The 19,889-nt window shown below is 40.3% G+C and overlaps 1 protein-coding gene across 2 annotated transcripts; it reads right to left on the bottom strand.

Annotated features, from left to right (window-relative positions):
• Window positions 1-302: 302 nt before the first annotated feature.
• Window positions 303-16,110, bottom strand: LOC109995742 (protein FAM83G). Of its 2 annotated transcripts, XM_065964555.1 has the most exons (6): window positions 15,283-16,110; window positions 13,866-14,033; window positions 9,288-9,412; window positions 5,391-8,283; window positions 5,217-5,249; window positions 2,612-2,751 (listed from the first exon to the last, which is right to left on the bottom strand). In XM_065964555.1, the coding sequence occupies exons 1-5, from the start codon at window positions 15,733-15,735 to the stop codon at window positions 5,220-5,222; spliced, it is 3,669 nt and encodes a 1,222-aa protein (XP_065820627.1). In that variant the 5' UTR covers window positions 15,736-16,110; the 3' UTR covers window positions 2,612-2,751; window positions 5,217-5,219. The 2 variants fall into 2 exon arrangements, with proteins under 2 accessions (XP_065820626.1, XP_065820627.1); XM_065964554.1 differs by lacking the exon at window positions 5,217-5,249 and having other exon boundaries at window positions 303-2,751; window positions 15,283-16,062.
• Between the last annotated feature and the right edge of the window lie 3,779 nt (window positions 16,111-19,889).

Genomic DNA, 19,889 nt, shown 5'->3' with positions numbered 1-19,889 from the left:
TTTAACTTGATCCAGAATATACGTGCCTTGGATTTAGTTCAGGCCAATGAAAGTCAACAAGCAACAACACTGGATTTCCATCGGGAGAAACAATAGAAAGATGGCAACTCAAAAAAATCACAATCAAAAGTCATTTACAAAGACAAGACGAAAAGTCTGTGTTGCATTATGAAAACTATTATGATGTAACTTTGGTTACATCACATTTGTAACGTTAATACTTTGCTAAATGTTACATATTTTCAAACATTCAAACCATTTCACCAAGATAACCAGTTTCCCATCTGCAAATTAACCAAACCTTATTGTTGAGTTACTTTTAATTGTATTCATTTTTTACATTTTGTACAGAGATCACAGAATTTACAAACCTTACATAAGTAAAAAACAACATAAATCTTTCCCAAAGAATTTGTTCCTTAACTGAACCAAGAACTTAAAGCAAAAAAATTTAACTTTTCCACCTTGAAATTCTGTTTTTCAAACGTCGATTTAATAGCATCCCAAATTTCCACAAGGAAACATGGCGTCCCACCCATGTCTGCCACGCAGCCAGATCACTTGTTTACAGTAGTAACTGTGGCAGGGGGCTGAGGTCATGTAGTTCACACACACGCCTGCAGCTAAAAAGAAGCCATTAGCCCGCCTCTGTGCTGTTTGATACGATGGCTGAGGCTAAGAGTAGACGGTGACGGAAGAAGATAATTTAGAGAGTGACCAAGCAGAAGGCAGAGTGTACATCCCCGTAGATATTATTCATAACAGAGTGCAATGTAATGTTAGGCGGTATTGTTATCTGTGACATCATCGTCTCATGTTTCGCAGCTTTACCAGGTGCAGAAAGTCGTCGAACCCAAGCAAACAACAGGCTGAAGACGTTAGCACAGTCACTTAGCGCAAAATCCAGTAATATTACAGTACCTTGTCAGTCGACATCGTTTGGCTTCACACAATGTCTTTGCCGGCATCGCACCATCTGCTTGTAAACAAACGCTCGTTGCGGTAGGCGTAACAGCACCGTGTCTTACAACAATGCAGTTGCACTCAGATACCTTCAGTGGGCGCCAAAGCGCACAAAAACCAAATACCTACTTATTGTTGCTTAAGACTTATTTAGACTGAAAACTGTTTTTACAACATGTGCCATATACTGTGTATTGTTTTGGGAATCATTGATGATCCAGCTTTTCTGTGGTTTAGGTATGAGAATGTGATGTATGGTATAGAATACATTAGGGCAAGGTTGAAAAAGACGAAATACCAGAGTATAACCCTTTAATTCTCCATTAGAGGCAGCTTTGGATCAAATCCAAATGTCTAGGACATTAGCACCAGAGGTCATAACCTCCTGAAGGCAGTTACATTATAAAAAATTGAAGAATCTGGTGGGCCGGTAGCCTAGCGGTTAGTGCGCATGTCCCATGTATAGAGGTTTAAATCCTTGAAAGTGGCCAGCCTCAGTTTCTATCCCAGTCCAATCTCTAAAATAAAGGCATAAAAAGCCCAAAAGTAAATCTTAATAAAAAAAAGCACAAATTTCTAAAGCTTGAGATGCAGTAATATGAATAACATCAACCAATTCCATTTTTTTTTGCATTGGCTCAGCCCATTTTCTAAACAAAGCGGATGCAGTTCAGTGTTTTCAGCGCTCAGTGTCCTATCCACAAAAACACCCTTTTTGCTCTCTTTTGGAACACCTCTGCACTAGTCAATGCCACTTAAATAAGAGCAAATATTTAGCATCCAGAGCAATGTAAAACAAACCTTAGGGTCACTACTGAGGGAAGCTGGAGTGCAGTGAGTCAACTCCAGTAACCTAGCGACAGAAAGCGCCGGTTAAAGGCACGCAGAAATAAAGGTTGTGGATGCTGCCAAAACACACACATCATGCGCACACACAAAACACACTGTTAATGGACAAAGGCCCCATCTCTCATCTGAAAAAAAAAAATCTTAAAGGTAAACTAATGAGACAGACAAGAGAGGAGGCTAGATTAAGCTTTACTAAAACCTCTGCAAGAGGTAACCCTAAGGTGAAAAGTCTGCTGTGTGAGCAGAAGAGAAGATATTTTAAGAGCATTTTTTTACAGTTCATTTCCTGGATACTGAGGATTATATAATTTTAACAGCAATTTTATGCTCAATTCCCCATTTCCTTAGCTTAATGTATTGCAATGACATGAAAAATTGATGCCGAGATGGACTGATGAAATCAAACTAGCTTGTGCTCTTGCGTCCCTGTATTGGAGTGCTGCTCTTGCTCTGTATTGGCAGATTGCTCATCGTGTCCTTAAGATCCTTGAGGCTGTACAGCTTGCTGAAAGTCAAGCTAAATGGACCCCGTCCATCCACCTTGTGGTTTGCTGAAAGTGCCTGGTTCTGGGAAGGAGGACTGAGCTGCGGCTGTGAGTTTGAGTTTGAGTGTGTGCGCAGAAGAGACGACTGAGGTTTCTGCCCGTCTGCCAAAGGCTGTGGAGAAAGTAGGCTCTGCTGGCTGCGGGAGACTTCGGTGTGCCTTTGCTCAGCAGCAGCAGCAGGTCTCGTCGGTGACTTATTAGGAGAGTTATCCAAGACTTGAAAACTACCATGCTGCAACATGCTTTCTGCCTTGTTCTGCAGAGAGCTTCCCAAAGGATGAGGCCCCAGATACTGGCCCGAGAGGGGTTGAGGGGATCTGGTTGTTCGGGAAGGGGAGGAAGCTCCGTTGTCTGGCTGCTGTTCCTCTGGAGATTTGGAAGATGTATTCACAAGCTAGGGGAAAAGAGAAGAGAGGGGGAGAAGAGACCTGCATCAGAAGAAATGCATAAAGTAGTATCGACACATGTGAAGAGGGTTTGTTGTAAAACTAAAGCTCACACAAAGCTCCCATATCATATTCCATCAGTCTTCTTGCAACTTATCTACAGAGCAGTTTCAAACTTTCACACTCACAAAGACCAAGTGCCATAAAAGCTTTGTGAGGTACTTTTAGTGTGACCTGCTCTTTTGTCTCTCTTATCAATATTACATGACAGAGCTGAATTAAAACACCACCTCACTGACTCCATCAGACGGGCGTGAGATAAAATAAAGCGCAGACTCAGGCAGACGGTAGGCGAGTCAAACCACGCCAATAGATGTGAGGCTATCAATCTTTAATCCATTCATTAATATTGAGTCGGTGTCGACGGGAGAGGGCACTTCATTAAAAGAATGTCACTTTAATCCACCAACAGTCTCCTTGTTCAATAATGAACGAGTGTCGTGTGTTTAAAGTTAGTGACGCTCGGCTGGTGCAGCACACTCGACTGTCTGAGACACACGAGGACAGACATTACAGCACAAGAATACACAAGATATTATACACCATGAAACATATTTAAACACAGATACCACAATTTGATGCTAGATTGCTTGATTGATTGATTGATTGATTGATTGATTGATTGATTGATTGATTGATTGTTAATATATACTCATTGACAAATAAAGGAGCACATTTTACAATGAGCATACCTGCTCTTACATTAAAACAAAAAGTTTTGCTGAAGTTAAATGATTCTGTTTCCTCCATGTCTTGATATTTATTTGATCAAAATAATATCAACATGCACTTCACGATTTATTCAACAGCATTTTCATGATAATAAAAATCCATCTTGAATGTTCCTTCATTGTTTTTCTGAGTAGAATTACCAACGAGACAAACGAAAAACGGACCTTGTGACAAACAATCAGAGACCATGTGCGTGAGGTGTCATGACGTCAGCAGCTGAAACTTGGCACATTTGATTTTTGATTTGCTGTTCAGCATGCTGAAGTCATTTGTGTTGATAAATGATGAAAGAAAACTCAAGTATGACTCAAAAGTGAATGACTATTTATGCACTTCAGGATGATGAAAACATCTGATTGAAATGATAATCATGAGTTGAGCTCTTCACTCATATTATGTAAGCTATCACAGTTAATCAGATTTGACGTTAGAGTGAATAAAAAGGGGGCATTCATGGACACGTTTCATGGTTTGAAAAAAAAATAATGATTTCATGTTTTCCTTGGAGTTAAATAAAAAGTTGATGCCACTCATGTCTGAAAACCAAAACAGGGCACACACATAGGCAAGAACAGCTCTGTCTAAATCATATTATTTTAATAGTTTGACCCATAAACACACACACAATCAAATGAAGTCTGTGGACTAGCCAGGCAAAAAGTATCTAACGACCTTAAACCAGGCTACCTTTTCCTTCTGCTGCCTTAGTGCTAAGCTAAGTTAGCCGGCTGTTAGTGGTGGGTTCACGCTGAGTCTGTGTATCGCCTACAGAACAATTTAAAACATGCATGGCCTTATCTTTCTTCTCATCACTGCGAAAAAGTAACTGTTATTCCCAAAACAGCATCCTGTTTCTCAAAGCTTGGATCTCAGACTTTTTAAAAAAAAACTAAAGCTGTCGCCAAAGGAATAAGAAGTTGACCCTCTAGGCCTGAGTTTGATGTGCCACATGTTCATGGGATAAAGAAGAATTCCACCCAAATTAACTGATAGATAAGAAACGTTTGAGATGATGTCAAGGCTCTGTGGATCTTGTCATTACTTACTAATTAAATGACTTACAAGCTAAAGAAAAAATAACTGATTTTCCACCCACAATACCGTGCCATCTTCCTTCTGTCACAGCCAGTGAAGCCTCTATACTACCATGTCTAATATGCACATATAAAACAAAGAAAAAAACACTTTTAAAGAAGACATGAAAATCAATAAGATGTTATTTGCACAAGACTAATATTATCAAATGACCTCCAATAATTTGCAATAGATTTTGACTTTCCAAATAAGAGACACAAGAGAATTGCATGGAATTAAGATCACTGAAAAGCTCCAGAATTGTTATAAATTACTGGAGGTCCACAGGTAATACTAGTATTATTAAAGTAACTTGTCATGTTATTACTGCCCAAGGTGAAGGACGATTGGAAAAACAGAGTAACTACTTACCACTTGATGCTCAGTTAATTCTCTATATTTTTAAAATGTTACTGGCAGCAGTTGTATTCGGATGTAGGATAATGAAACTCTCTGACTACAACAGTTAATCAAAGAAACACCACTAGGACAGAAAACCCCTGTTCTCTGCATTTAAGTCAGTTTAACCTCCTCAATCACATTTCATGAAATATAGATGTTAAGATGAGCTGCACATCCCCTCAAAAAGTTGATAAACTGTGCTTACCCTTCATGCCACCGGTGTAGGCTGAACAGAATACTGTGAAGTGGTTAGGAAATTAAAAAGTACAAAAAGTATTTTAGTTAGATTAACCTGCATGGTGGCGTTTATTAAAAAAAAAACATGTTTGTTTGAGGATGAGAATGATTGAGTTGACATCGGCCGCCCTCCTTATCATACCTTCTTGCCCTCAGTCTCTTTGGTGGTCTGGGGCTTTTCTCTCCTCGCCACAACGCTGGGTCCTAATGGCTTCTTCTCTTTGTCTGGTGCCTCTCTCTCAGTGCAAACTGTCTTTGGTGTAGAGTCACCTGTGGACAATCGCTTTGGCTCCACTCCATCATTGGTTCCTGGAGTCCCTCCTCCATCGACCGGCCTCTCTACTGCTGATTGGTTTAACACCTTCTGTTTCTTAGGAGCTTGGCTTGGGGCCTCCTTGTTTTTCTCTACTGTCCCTTTTGACTCTTTCACCTTGCTGCCTGTCCTCTCTCTCCCAGGAGAGTCTCCCTCTGTTCCCTCCGCCCCTCTCTTCTTTTCAACGTCTTTACTTTCTTCCCCCTCCTTTTTCACTGCCTTCTCAAGTGAAGAAGAAGAAGAAGAAGAAGAAGGAGAAGAGACTTTAGCAGTCCTGGATAAACTCTTTGTTTCACTACTTTTGGTTTTATGTTTTCTGTTACTGTTTGTCGCATTGGGAGAATGTGTGTGTGCGGAGCTAGCATGATCCTCAGCCATACTGTGGTTGGGATTTGCTGCTTGGTCAAAATCCGGCTCGAGTAGACAAGGAAAGCCAACACAGTCATAGTAATCCTCTGAGGTGGTGGAGACATTGGAGTCTATCGCAGAAACATAACCGTCGCTAACTTCTGGGGTAGGCGTTCGGAAGTCTGGTGTGTTCGAACGCGAGTCCGGGGTGGGTGTGCGCGAATGAATTCCGTCTGGAGTTGGAGTGCGTGCAAGAGCTTTGAGCCATCGTAAATCCCCATCAGGTGTCAGTGAGCGCAGGTCTGGCGTGTGTGTGTCGGGCAGCTGTAAGGGCGTGTGTTTGCCTTTAAGTGTTTTAGGAGTTTCTCCTTGAGAGGTGCTATGTGTGTTATGTGTTGTGTTTGTTGAGTCTACAGTTTCAAGTACACCTGTATCCTGCGGCGCCGACTCACTCTCCGATATTTTCTGAAGTTCAGGTGCTTTTTCACTATTTGTTTTGCAATCTGTTACATTTTCACCATTTTTATTTGGGGCTTCAGCTAACTCAGGGCAGGTTGCTGCTTTCTCTAAAGCTTTGGTCTCTACAACTTCTTTGTCTATTTGCCGGGTTAATTTGCCATCTACTGTTGTCAAACTTTTGAGTTCAGGCAAGTTTGGAACTATTTCTTGAGCATTCACAATTTCAACCTTTGTTTCCTCGGTAGTTAAATTCTCTGGCTTAAGCACCAGGGTGGTTCCTGCGTCTGATTTCTCATTCTTTCTGGAAGTCCCGCCCTCTTTTTGCTGAGGATCGTCTTTAATTTTGACTGCGCTCTCTGCATCTCTTTGTGTTCCTGTAATGCTTCCCATATTCTGTAAATCTGGGACAATCTCCGGTTGTTTCTCTAGAGTAGTTTCCAACTCAGTTCCTATAGCAGACTCATTTTGGACCACTAGCGACCCTGTGCTGGACTCGGGCTTCTTTGCAATGCTGCCATCAAGCAGCTTCTTGCCATCACTGGTGACGCCATCTTTTATGAGCAGCTGGATAGTCCGAGGTTTAGGGATGGGAGGAGCTGAGGTTGGGGTCAAGGGTGAGGCTTCTGAGGAAGAAAGGATGGGCAGAGTAGGAGTTGCAGAAGAAGAGGTGAGAGGAGGAACAGAAGAAGAGGTATGGTCACTACTTTCAGAAAGGGTTGAGACAGAAGACGAGATAACGTGTCTGTTGGCAGTGGCAGTCCGGTTGTTAGGAGGTATTGCAGAGGAGTTTTGTGACTGTATGTGAACAGCCTGTGTGTGTGACGCTGAATGTGGCTGTGCATTCTGTTTTTGTGTATGTTGTTCTTTGTTTGAGCCTGTGTGTAAGGTTTGTGTGCTGGTCACCTGTGAACTCTGTGTTTCTGTTTTAGTGATGGATCCAGGGAGGGAGTCAGGTTCAGTACTTTTGTTGACAACAGTTGTAGTGGTGTTTGTGGGCCTCCCAGGGATAAAACTGGATATTTCAGCACTTGATTGGAGAGGTGTGTGTGCATTACGTTGAGGTTCAGTGTTTTGTACTACTTTTTGGTTATTGGATGTGTTTGTTCCAAGTTTCTTCTCAATGTTAAAATTGTTTGTTTTGTCTTTGTTAGATTCACACTTTGGTCCAGATGCAGGTGAGTTCTGCTTAGCTGTCTCTGCTTTACTTTTGGCTTCAACAGGCCCTGCATTGACTGAAGCTCTGTCCACCTGCGACTCCTTAGCTTTTGTTATATCTTGTGCTGGTTGGAGTTTATTCATCTCCTCAGGTTTACCAGGAAGCTGTCGGAGCGTGGCAACCTCTGGAAGCTTTTCTTTTGGCACGCTGAATGGACTACTGAACCTAATCGCTTGGCTGGTTTCAAACATTTCAGATCTCTGGAGATGGACCTGAGTTGGTTTTCTGGAATCCCGAATGTTAATGTACCCAATTACGTCTTTGGGGGGATCAGGATCTGGCCAGGTTGGCAGGTATGCCATCATGCATACTTTCTCCAGATTGGCAAGTCCAGGGTGGAGAGGAGGAGCTTCTTTAATCGACTTCCTCCGTCCCTTCTGGTTTATTTCCTCTGGGCCCTTGGAGTTTTCTGTTTTTGGGGCTTCTTGGGGGCTGTTGTTGCGAGCAGGGTTGCCGAGGTTAACAAGGGCATATTTTGGGTTGTGCAGTTTCCTGGCAAGAGCAGCAGAAGGAAGGGGCGCTGCGACCGGCTGTGGGATGGGTTCAGGTTCAGGTTCAGGTTCTGTAGCAACCTGCTGGAGGTTGACGAAGCTGGAGGTCGAGTAGAGGATGCGATAGAGTCTATCAAAGGCTTCCACTGCCTGGCCTGTAATCACAGTGACAAGGTTTTTGTCAAGCCGTGATGACATCCAAGTGAATCTACAGAAAACACAGAAAATACAAGGAAAGATAACTTAAGTACATCAGGGCATTACAGAACAAACACCTCTTTACTAAAAATACAAGTTAACTAAATAAACAGATAAACTATTCTATGTTTACGTGTTATTGTGTGTTAATAAATGCTTCATTAGAATGCTTCAGCCAGCAGGCTACAATGTAATCCTTTGGGGCGACTACAGAAAAGCAAGTAAAGTCCATTGAAGGTGCTTTTTTTATGCGACTGACAGGCACGGATTATGTTGTACATGAAACTGTACAACAGATTTTTTTTTTTTAAAGAGTGTGACATCACAGAAAGGATCTCTATGTTTGACCAGAGTCGTACTGAAATATAGAGTGGAGAGTAAGGCCTCATATCCACCTAGCGTTTTTTCCAGGCAGTAAAGCACTGGCTGTGCGTTAGGGAGCGCTTGCATGAAGCGTTTGCGCACTGAGAAGAAAAGCACTGCACTCCCTCATGAATTAAAATCTACTTTCCGATCAAATACTGTACAGATGGTTTTAAAGACTTTAAATAACAAACTGAGCCTGTCAGTTGCAAAAACAAGCTCTCCTGTAATTGCCCCAAAGGATTATATTGCTGCTGACAAACCATGTCGTCGCCATCAGCTGAAGATATCAACTCAAGCTATTTTAAAACTGCTTGAACCTACTAGTCATCTACATACCTAAAAATGGCCCCATGGTAAATAAACAGGTATTCATCTATAAGAACAGAGTCAAAAGTAAATGTGTTTTATTGTACACTGTGTACAGATATGTGTTCATATCTCTTGTCGATGGATACATTTACAATAACCTGTTAGTCTTGTGTGTAGAGAATGCAACTGAACACTAGAAGACACCGTGCATTCTTTATTCACATCAAAGAAAGGTGGAGCACACACAGATTATCTGTTTCTTTCCCAGACACTCTCTTTATCTCTTTCTCACACTCACCAACAAAACACTCACACACATATAAAGGAAAGTGCACTGACCTGTACGACCCAGACAAGGCTTTGTCTCCATCAACGAACATGAATCTGTGTCCCATTTGCCCTCTAACCTTCGTAGAGGACCGAGAGTAGAACTCTGCTCCATCTGTGCAGCGTACACGGAGGTGCTGTAACAGAGACAAAGTTAGATATTAAACCTTTCCAAAACCTCATTTTATCATTTGTGACCCTCTATACAAGATTGTGCAACAATGATTGACAACAGCTTCACCGTGTTTTCAGCTAAAAAAAACATGACATATCAGCAAAACATTACAATCCCAACAAATATTCATAGCATCTAGTCTCAAGCATGTAAAACAACAAAATACCTAACTACCTGTGTAGTGTGTGTTTTACCAGTACCATTCACTTCTGTAAGGACACAAGACAGTTTCTAGGCATGACCTGAAGTCAAATTTCTTTAACCACAATTAAGTTTTTCATGCGCTCATCCTAATGATAACATTTAAAAAAAAGTCTTTAAGAACTGCTTACTAGCAATATGTATAATTCTTAATAAAAACCCTTTAGCCACAAACAGACAGTTCTAGCAGTTATATACCATTAGCCCCCCTTTGAGCTGCATATTGCTTCACGTTTTTAAGACAGCTGAGTTATTATACATACCACATCCAATTTAAGTGCAGTAATTACATCTTGCCAAACCAACATAATGTTTATCACTGGATTCTGATTTAATCTCTGTCTTGTCTTAACTTGTCTGATATCATTGCTGTTATATTATCTTAGTAGATGTAAATGATCTGTTTTGCTCCTGCTGGTAAAAAAAAAAAAAAAAAACCTCTTTGCTTTACATAGAATAAAATAAGGTGTACCCCAGGGGTCTACCCTCACTCCACTTGAGATGTGTGTTTCAATGCAGAGCAGAAAGAAATAGGACTGTTTGTTGTTTAGTTCAAACCGGAAAGGTGACTATTTATTTGCATCAGGCTAATTCAAATGATGTCACCTAGACAGGCAAAATAGGTGTGACTTTATAGAAGTGCTAACATTTAACTTACATTCATGATAATAAAAGGGTGATAGAGTTTATGATGTTATAATAATAAAAGAGTGTAACCACGTTTCTGATAAGAGATTACACCTAACAAAGGTACCCAAGGCTAATCATTGTCCCTATTAAGTGTTTTTCAGATCTCCAATTCTGACTCTCTTCTCGTTTTTCACCTCTTATTTCTTTTTGGACAGCCATCATCATTATCTGTGCTTAATAAAAAAAAACACTGCATCCCAATTTGGCTTGCTTCTCTTTAGTGGCAACAGATGAGTGTAGTGAAGACTTGGGTTGTCATGATACTAGAACTTTGAACTTTGATACAATACTGGTTTCAACTCATATAAATCATAAAAGGTATTTAACAAAGGTCCAATGTGTTTTACTGTTATATCACAGTTACTTATCTTTCATATTAAAAAACTACTTATACTCATTACTGCACATACCGCATTGTTAAAAGGAAAATATTAAAAGAAGTCAAGTGTCTTTCTTCAAATCCCTAACATAAAACTAATGCAAGCATGGGCAAGATCTAAGATCTTTACAACACAAGGATTTAAGCTTGTTTAAAAGGGGACTACAATTACAACACAGGATGAAAGAGCCTCACAGCTCCTTTGATAAAATTGCAAAAAGTAAAGTGGTAAATTTAGATACAGCCAGAAAATGGTTTAACCAGTTGTCGAGATGCAGGAGATTATTCCTGGCGTGGCTCGTCTCACAGTAGAAACACTTGTTTTCCTTCCGCCTTCCGGTCCCACCCTTAACTTTCTCTGTCTCTCAGTACATTCCTTTGGCTAACTGGTTAGATAAAATCAGCAAATTGCATTTCTGTGTGCCGCTCTAAACTGTGGATGGTGCATACTTGAGCTGAATTTTATCTGAACATTCAACCACCGAACAAGCTGAGGCACTGTGGAGAAATCCCCCAAGAGAACTGAGGTGAAGGAAATATCTGTCATCTTTATGCCTACGCACTTATCTCGCAGCTCATCTGCAACTCCTCCCATCTTGTCTCCCTCCACCTACCTACTCCCTCTTGTCACTAACAGTAAAAATTCAAACTGTCACACCTGTCTTCCCGCCTGTCATCCTCTTATTCTGCAGCCCAGGCTCATCTAACCGACAGACTTTGGGAGACCTTCGTTCACTCGCTTGTCACTGTTCCTGGTTGCAAATGCCACTTTTACAGATGCTCCCCCAGGCTATCAAATTTTCTTGGATAGTGCATGATAACCACAGTGATGGGCTTATGTTAAAATTGATGTTCAAGGATAATTTCCCTTAGCAGAATTGTGTGTCACTTTGGGTTCAATAAAAAATGGCTTTATATGCATTTGGGCAACAGGTATACCATGCCTGACAGAACCAGATTGACACACACTAGGTTTATATTGTACAAACAAGGAAACGGTTTAGGGGAAGCTGAAACTCATTCCCATTTTTGTAAACACATTGCCATTCAGCTATCAAATAATTGACAGAATCAAAGACAACTTGTGGCTAGCTGCACTGCTTGACTTCTATCCTATAGGCAGATTTGCACTTGGATTTGGGACCAGAAGACAGAAAACTGAGCAAAAACAACAAAATGCCAGATATTTAAAAAAGCAAGCAGTTGTCATGTGAATACACCAGGCTGGAACAAAAACAGCCTTTCAGTTGAGCTAAAACATTCCCTTAGTCATCCCGTATGTGTGTCAGTCATATGTCTGTGTTTACAAAGCACAAACTGCCACATGAGATTGTGACATTTTCTGCCGCTTTGCATATAATCTAGATACAGATGGTACTGAGAGTCTGTCAAGCTGCTCCTACCTTTCAGTTTCACTCCAGCCCCTCCAAGGCATAAAATCTACAAGAGGCGAGTGATTGTGTATTCGCCTGTTTTTTTTATATATATATATATATATATATATATATATATATATATATATATATATGTATGCTCTATTTCATCTGTCCATCTCTTAAAACAGCTTTCTGCATCTTCATTTGCATACCAGATGATTAACTAAACCATTCTATACCTCAACAGTAAATATCACTGAACATTATTGGTTTTTAACAAAGCATTTGCATCCTTTATAAAAAAAAAAGAAAGAAAAGAAAAAAAGAAAGTCCAACACTGCTTCTTCTGCTGGATTATGAGGGATCTTCTTAGGGGGAAAAAGCTAATGCACAGAATCTTAAAGTAAATGCATTGTTTTCTTTAACTGCAGAAAAATGAATAATCATTTTGACTAAATAGGAGCCAAAATAAATTTGCAAACACTAAAATAAAACTACAGTAAATAGCTATGGGATGTTGAATGCACATTCCTACTGCTCCCTGAGTATCTTCACCTTACTACATACAATGTTCTTCCAGAGTAAAACCATTAATAAGAGACAAGGGAGTTACCGTCTCAGTGCTTAATTAATGACACGCACATTAATGACACACACATTAATGACAAAGCCTCTGTTTGGAGGGAAAGTTTGGGGAACGGCCAACGGCAAACAATTTACAACACAGTGAGTGGATGGGTTATCACAAGAACAACAACACGCTAAGTATTGAACGTATTATTATGGATCTGCTATGTCTGTCTGTAAGAACCCAATGTAGTCTGAGGCTGAGTTAGAAGCTCATGGAAAGAAACAATCACACCAGAGCTCTTGTTAAACCAGTGTAGTTGTCTGCTTGTAGAATCCCAAAGATATATTGTAGAACGGGAAATTGTGCCCGCCAATGTTTTACACAACATCACCAACTAAGGGAGACAGTATCTGAAATATCAAAGACAAACTTTTATGACGTGACATACAACATAGTGAAGGAAATATGAGGATTTGTCAAATTGTTGAGAACGTTGCAGTGATTGTAGCTTCCACAGAGTGCATTATAATGACTTGAATTTGTGGAAACTGTTGTGATCACGACGGGACTGAGTGTTAGACTATAATCTGAAATTATCGTGTTTGGCAGCTTGGTCGCAAGATTTCCCTTCCAAGGAAATCATTTACCGTAGATTGCATTTCCGTGAAACTCAGTCACATGCCTCTACATGACCAAAGGAGGTTTTATAACTGATGTCTTTTTAGGTAACCTGCCAATTATGGAATAAAACACTGAAGGTAGACACAACGAGGGAAAAGATTCATCTGTGGTACAGTGCCAGCTGGAAAGGGTTTTAGGGTTGTGCGTGGGTGTGTATTGGGTGTGTTTGAAAGAGACTAAAGTGAGACAGCATGTGACATCACTTATCCATGCATGATGAAAGGCTCCTGACTTGGGTTGCGTGTTTTTCTTTCAAAAAGGTACTTTCTACTTTATTTTTCAAATGAAGCATTAGTAATCAATTCTGCAAAAAAAAAAAAAGGAATTGTTTAAAAGCTCAAACCTCAGGTCTCAATTTATCCCATTTTGCAAGAGAATATTATGAAGCTTTAAAGAAAATTTCCACAGACATACTTTAGCGTTGCACATTCCGACTCACAGGATGCATACAGCTGGATTAAACCTTGCTTTTTGATACCTGACTACTTTGCAAATTGATCAAATGCTCAAAGCTCACCTTGAGGTGTCCGGCATGCATGTTAGCCCTCCGACACATTGACAGGAAATGAGGTAGAGATGAACGTTCCAACAGGATGTAGACAGAAACCCTTCTCTTAAAACCAGCATCTAGCAAATCTCGGAAGATGTCGACATCAGTGAAGACATCCATCACCACTGCAATTACCTGAATAGAAACATGTAAAAAGGTACTTCACATACAGGGCACAGGAAACGCGTACACTCATGCACAAAGGCACACATACAAAGCATAAATTTGAATGCGTTAAAACATACACAGACTTTATTAAAATGCAGCGGGAACACGCCTCAGGTTTATGTCCCTGTGAGTATACTTGAAAGCGTGACACATTGTTTCAGGGTTTAACGAAACAAATAAGATTTAAGTTGCTCCACAGGTTTTAGTGAATTATGATCAAACATGTTTTCCTGTAAAAAAAAAAATATATACATATATACATCATGGGAAGTTATGCATGTTCTCCCAGCTTTTTATCACCCACTGTTATTGTAATTTTCCTGTTGCAAGCTCAAAATGCCGACAGGACTTTCCAGTCAAATAACACATCCGAAGCTATAAAACTTGTCATAAAATGACACCTTCAGATGAGTCACCTGCATAAACAGAGGGAAATGCCACCATGGCAATAATGTACACTCATGCAAATGTTCCCAACACACACACACACACACACACACACACACACACACACACACACACACACACTCTCTCTCTCATGTTGCAGGCACAGTTTACAGCGGTTCTCTTCCTTGATAAAGCCGCTTAATCAAGTTGCACTTTACTCTTGATCATCTGTGTCGGCTAGCAGTGTGTACTCTGACCTTGTTGTGTGAGAGAGATGTGGCCTGTCAGTGTTTGAGTGAATCCTATGAAGGGTGACAGCAGGGAAATTAAAAGAGAAACCAAGGGTCTGAATACTTGACATTCAGGCGGCCTTGAACCATTTAAGAAACCTGTCTTTTTTTTTTTAATTAGCATATCAATGCACAAGCAACAGGTGAATGACAGGGAGGATATAAAAAATAACTTTGGCCTACCATTCCACCAAAGGCTTTCCAAAATTTTGTAGGCCTATTTCATACTTGCATTTATTTTCAATGTGTCTGTGAATCTTGTATTGTTTGTATTTGTAATTTTTTTTACATTTTATTCAAACAAGCAATAAAGTTAAGAAAAACAAACAAACATAAAATCTCAAATTATGAATGAAAAGGAGCAGAAAGAAGACTAATCTTATAATATCTGCCCCTCTGTCACAAAACATTGATTAAAACAAAACAAAACACTTAATTCAAGCAATTGTAGATGAAATGTTGTATATATATACACGAAATTTTTATACATTTTCCACAAAAATATAACACGACATCAATTTGAAGTGAGGCCAACGTACCTTTTGCGCCTGCGCAATCATTTTCCTGACAACCTCTTTGATGTGTGCCTGACCTTCCAGCGGTGGCTGCGAATACACCGTGGTGCGCGTGACACCCCGGTAAGATTCAGAGTCCGGCCAGCCCATGTCCATCTGCGGAATGGACATGTCTGACAACTCGGGCCAGTAGTGCAGCGACAGCGCTGGCTCGTCCTCCTCGGCATTCTCCGGGAAGATCTCCGAGTCCGGGTCGTACGGCTCCACCGTCCCGACGAGCGTTTCCAGCTCCGGGTCTGACAGGAAACCCCGCAGGCCGCGAGCCTCCAAGCACTTAAAAAACGCGTCGCGACCATTCCGGAGGAGAGCTTCCAGAGCGACCCGCTGGTCTTCACAGTACAGGAACTCCGGTTTAGACTCGTGCGTCCGCAGGTTCACGTTGTTATCGTCCAGGCATTGTATCTGGGACAGGGCCATGTCGGGAGCTCAAAACACTGAACACACTGAAACTTTAGAAATGGCAACAAGTCTCGCGGGACAGTTCCTCTCCTCCAGACTTTGTGTAAAAGCAGCTTTCCAATTCCTCCTCTGTGGCTTAAACAGCTGAGCAGTTTATCTCAGGACTTTTTTTTTTTTTACACATAACCTCGTGCATTCCCCATCTCAGGTCAGCCTTTGTAATTCCTTTGACCGGCCATGGTGCACTAACCGCTCAGCCATAGTCATTCACCTTACAGACTGAAGGGAAATACCTGAGCTGCGAGAGGGAGAGAGTGAGTGACATCCTTCCCGCCGCTGGCACCGCCCGTCAGACAGGTGTGACCCAAACAGGCAAAACACACACCCACTGAGGATAACGAAACATCTACTACACCTTTGTCACGTGTGACCTGTAGGGCTTCTCAGTTGTGAGAAGCGTGGGTGTGTGGATGTGTTTTGAGTTTTACTGGTGAAATAAGGTAAAATAAAACGGTAATCCCTCCCTTCTCTAAACCCCTATGAGCTTGCCAATTCCTCTTAATCATTAGCTCGCAGTTTCACTTGTTCAGTCGTGTTTTTTTTTACGCTCCTGCCAGGATGGGAGAAGATCAAAATTAAGCGCATAATGACTTTATAGAAAGGCGAAAATCAGATTGAAGGATTAGGTTGGGATTTATTTGATTTAAAACCCCATTAGCCTGAGAAAACACAGTATTTTCTTTTCTTTTTCTTTTCTTTTTCTTAATCTAAAACTACACCTTCACCTTGCATTGCATGTCCTTAGAAATGTTTTAGTTTGATATCCTATTATATCATTTTCAAACACAAGGCAAGGACTAATACTTGAAAAGGCCTCAAAATAGAAGGATAATGTCCCGACTAAGAATAAACAGAATAAGGCAGAAATTGTTTTTTTTTACATTTGTGAGGTAAGACATTTCATGATCAAACCACTCCAGTTTTTTGTTCCAACCCCTTGCTGCTGCTGCTGCAGTCTGTTCACATCCACTTTCCAGTTCATCTCAAACAACCCTAAATAAACTATTTTGAAGTCTCTGAAACTTTTCCACCATGAATGCATCATGACCTTCTGGGTGTTGGTGCCTTTTTCATTACTCCATACTCTTGCCCGCCTCTCATACAGCGAGAGTCTTGCGCTGCCCCTGATTCTGAACTCAGGCACTAGAACTCACCATGAAAGGCATGGACTCACTGACTTGAAAGATTTCCTGCAAAGCTAAGAGGAGTGTGTTCAGATTGACAACGGCACTGCATCAAAAATGTAGCCGCCGTAACTCCATGGGCCACTGCGCTGGCACAGCAGGGGTCCTAGCACCCACCGTTCTCTGTGCCTGTCATTGCTGATCACACACTGAGTGAATCATCGGGTTAATCACTAGCTGGCATATTTGCTGACTAGTACATCTTTTGATTCACGGCCATGCTTATTGGCAGAATTGGAATAATGATCTGATAATCAGCTGTTTTACAAGGCATACACAGGCTGATTGTTTTTATTTCTCTCTTGACTGTGAGCGCTTTAACAGCCAGAGGCAGTCAGACAGCCAAACTGGTTCTGCTCTTTCTTGTATGCTTTTGATGCGATGAATATCATTGATGTCACAGCTCAAACACTTTCCCCTGTGACTTGCTCTTTGACTGACACTGTCGTCTGAGCAGTTGATTCCTCGCCCTGCCCTTTCCTCTAACTTCTTTTTGCACACAATTGTTTTTTTTTTTCTGTCCTATTAAAGCTAAAATGTTCACTTATTCATTCACTCATTCACTTAAACATTACAGCTTTGGACAATGTTAAGCTTTGATAAATAAGTTGTGCTCTATTTTCACACACTTATAAAAGCCTTTTTTCCCTCTTTTTTTTGTATACAGCGCTTGCACTTCAAAGTGACTCAGCAGTTTCAAAACAGAAATTTTGAAGAATACAGCAGTACTATTTCTGGTACACCTTTAACGTCTTTCTTCTTTCTTTCCTCCTGCCGATGTTTCAGAAGTTTATTGACTAACTGTCATTGGCAGGCCAGAGGTGACTCGGTCAGGACGAGTGAAAGAAAGTGGTGTGTTCAGAGACAAACGAGGAGACAATAGAGTGAAAGACAACAGAACACAAGTGATTCAGTCCAAGATAATTAAAGATTGTAAGAGTGCTTCATTTCAGACATCACATCCTGGTGAGAGAAGAAGAGCTGCATTCCCCTCATAGCACCAGACGACTGTCATCCATAATGGCATACCTGTGTCTGTCTGTGTGTGTGTGTTTGTGTGTGTGTTTGTGTGTCACAGCCAGTAAAAGGGCCGTTTAACTGAGCGCACACAAACACTCAGACCCTATACTTGTTGTTAACAGCAGGAACTACAAAACTGTAAGATCACTACTGGCATGAACAGCAGATGATTAGATATTTCAAATCACAAACTAATTACCATATTCATATTTTAACACAGTTTGAAGGCCAGCAAATAAATACCCATTTTAGCAAGATAGAGAATTGACGGAAGCTGCTACGAGCAATCCTATACTCGTTAGTTGATAAATTACTTAAGCAATTACTAGATGACCAATTTAATTGTTAATATGTTCTCTATCAGTTCAAAAGTTGATGAAACATTGTTTAAAATACATTTAAAATCCTGTCAGTGCTTACTCATCACACTTCTTTGAAGTGATCTATCATGATACAAGGATTCTGTGATCATTGAAATATTGCAAGACAATCATATGTTTGACACATGACAATTTATGATGAGCAGAAGAATATAAAATGCCCCTTAAAAGTTAAAGTGTAGGAATCATGAACTTATTCACTGACATTGTATGTTTCCCGTTTTTCTAATGATTCATCTCTTACCTTCTTTTCCCTGCTTGCCTCTTCTTCATTGGCCAATTAACTTCCATTCACGTCACCCTAATTAAAGTGATAGGTGCCAACTTAAGAATCCGTTCATGGTGATATATTTCTTTTAAATTCAGTCACAATATTTTGGCACCAGTTATTTAACAGGTGTATCACACGTGTCATGAACACCAATTTATCACCGTGTAGATATTTTGTCCCATCCTAGTGAAGCTATCCTGACATTAAAGTTTTGTCCTTCTCTTAAGAAAACACTAAAAGTCCAAAATGGAAGCATTTTGGAGGGTTTAACAATGAACATTTTCTGTAGAGTTAAACCTAAACAACCATTTATGTAAGGTTCTCAAGGTGTAAGGTTCCCCTATGAGAGGTCAGAAATACTTTATTAATCCCCAGGGGGAAATTCAGTAATAAAACCCTTTCATGGAGAACCTCTCTGGGAGAAAATGTTCTTTTATTAGGGTCATAACCAGAACAGAACAGAACTTCCTCCAGAACCCATAAAGCGGGGTCCAGAATCATGTCTTTGTTTTAAACAAGGGGCAAAAAATGTAATGATTGATGATGAATTTTACATTGTATAATGTTACTTACAGATTAGGTAATAAAGCACTAATATCCCAACATGTCTTATTTCAGAGTGTTGTCTTTTCAGAACTGTTTCAATCGTTTTTTACGATATGGAGGGTGTTTCTAACATGTCTTGACTCCAGTTGTGTTAACCTTCAGTTTTTTTTTATGTGTGCAAAATAGAATTAAAATATCAGCATAAAGCAATCAATGCCAAACAATGAATTGGGCTTAAGTATTAGTTAGCTAGCTAACCATAGCTTGAGTTCATGCTGTCTAAACGTTACTGCTGAAAAAATACAAAGTGGGTGTGTTTATTGGTTAGATTGCCAAATGACTTAAAATGAAATGACCACAGATCCATCTAGATGATGTATTTTGGAACATTGCTGATTTAAAACCATAAATGATGTTACTGTAGAAGCAGAGGTGCATGAAGAACCCGGTGTCTGTTTCTCAGGTTCAGTGTCAGTTATGACACCTCACCATTTGGCTAGGAAGCAGATTGCAGACTGTAATTAACTTTAAGGGCATCGCTGTCATCAGAATAATAAAAAATAATTTAAAGAGAATTCCAGGGTCTCCTTAAGTTTAACCTCATGTAACCCATCTTCATGTCACTATTTGAAGAAGAATCATTTGTGTAACCAGCATTATTCTGACAACATTTCAACATATAGAAGAACAGAAATCTCATAAACACTGATG

This window comes from Labrus bergylta, chromosome 16 (assembly GCF_963930695.1).
Source record: "Labrus bergylta chromosome 16, fLabBer1.1, whole genome shotgun sequence".
Taxonomy (NCBI): Eukaryota; Metazoa; Chordata; class Actinopteri; order Labriformes; family Labridae; genus Labrus; species Labrus bergylta.
Note: the sequence above shows the minus strand (reverse complement) of the source record. Positions and strands in the feature narration are given on the sequence as shown.

Coding starts and splice junctions, on each gene's coding strand:
- LOC109995742 (XM_065964554.1), bottom strand. CDS start 15,735: ATGGCCCTGTCCCAGATACAATGCCTGGACGATAACAACGTGAACCTG. Junction 8,284..9,287: donor GCCTTGTCTGGGTCGTACAG/GTCAGTGCACTT, acceptor TGTTTTCTGTAG/ATTCACTTGGATGTCATCAC. Junction 2,752..5,390: donor AAGAGACTGAGGGCAAGAAG/GTATGATAAGGA, acceptor CTTTTCCCCTAG/CTTGTGAATACATCTTCCAA.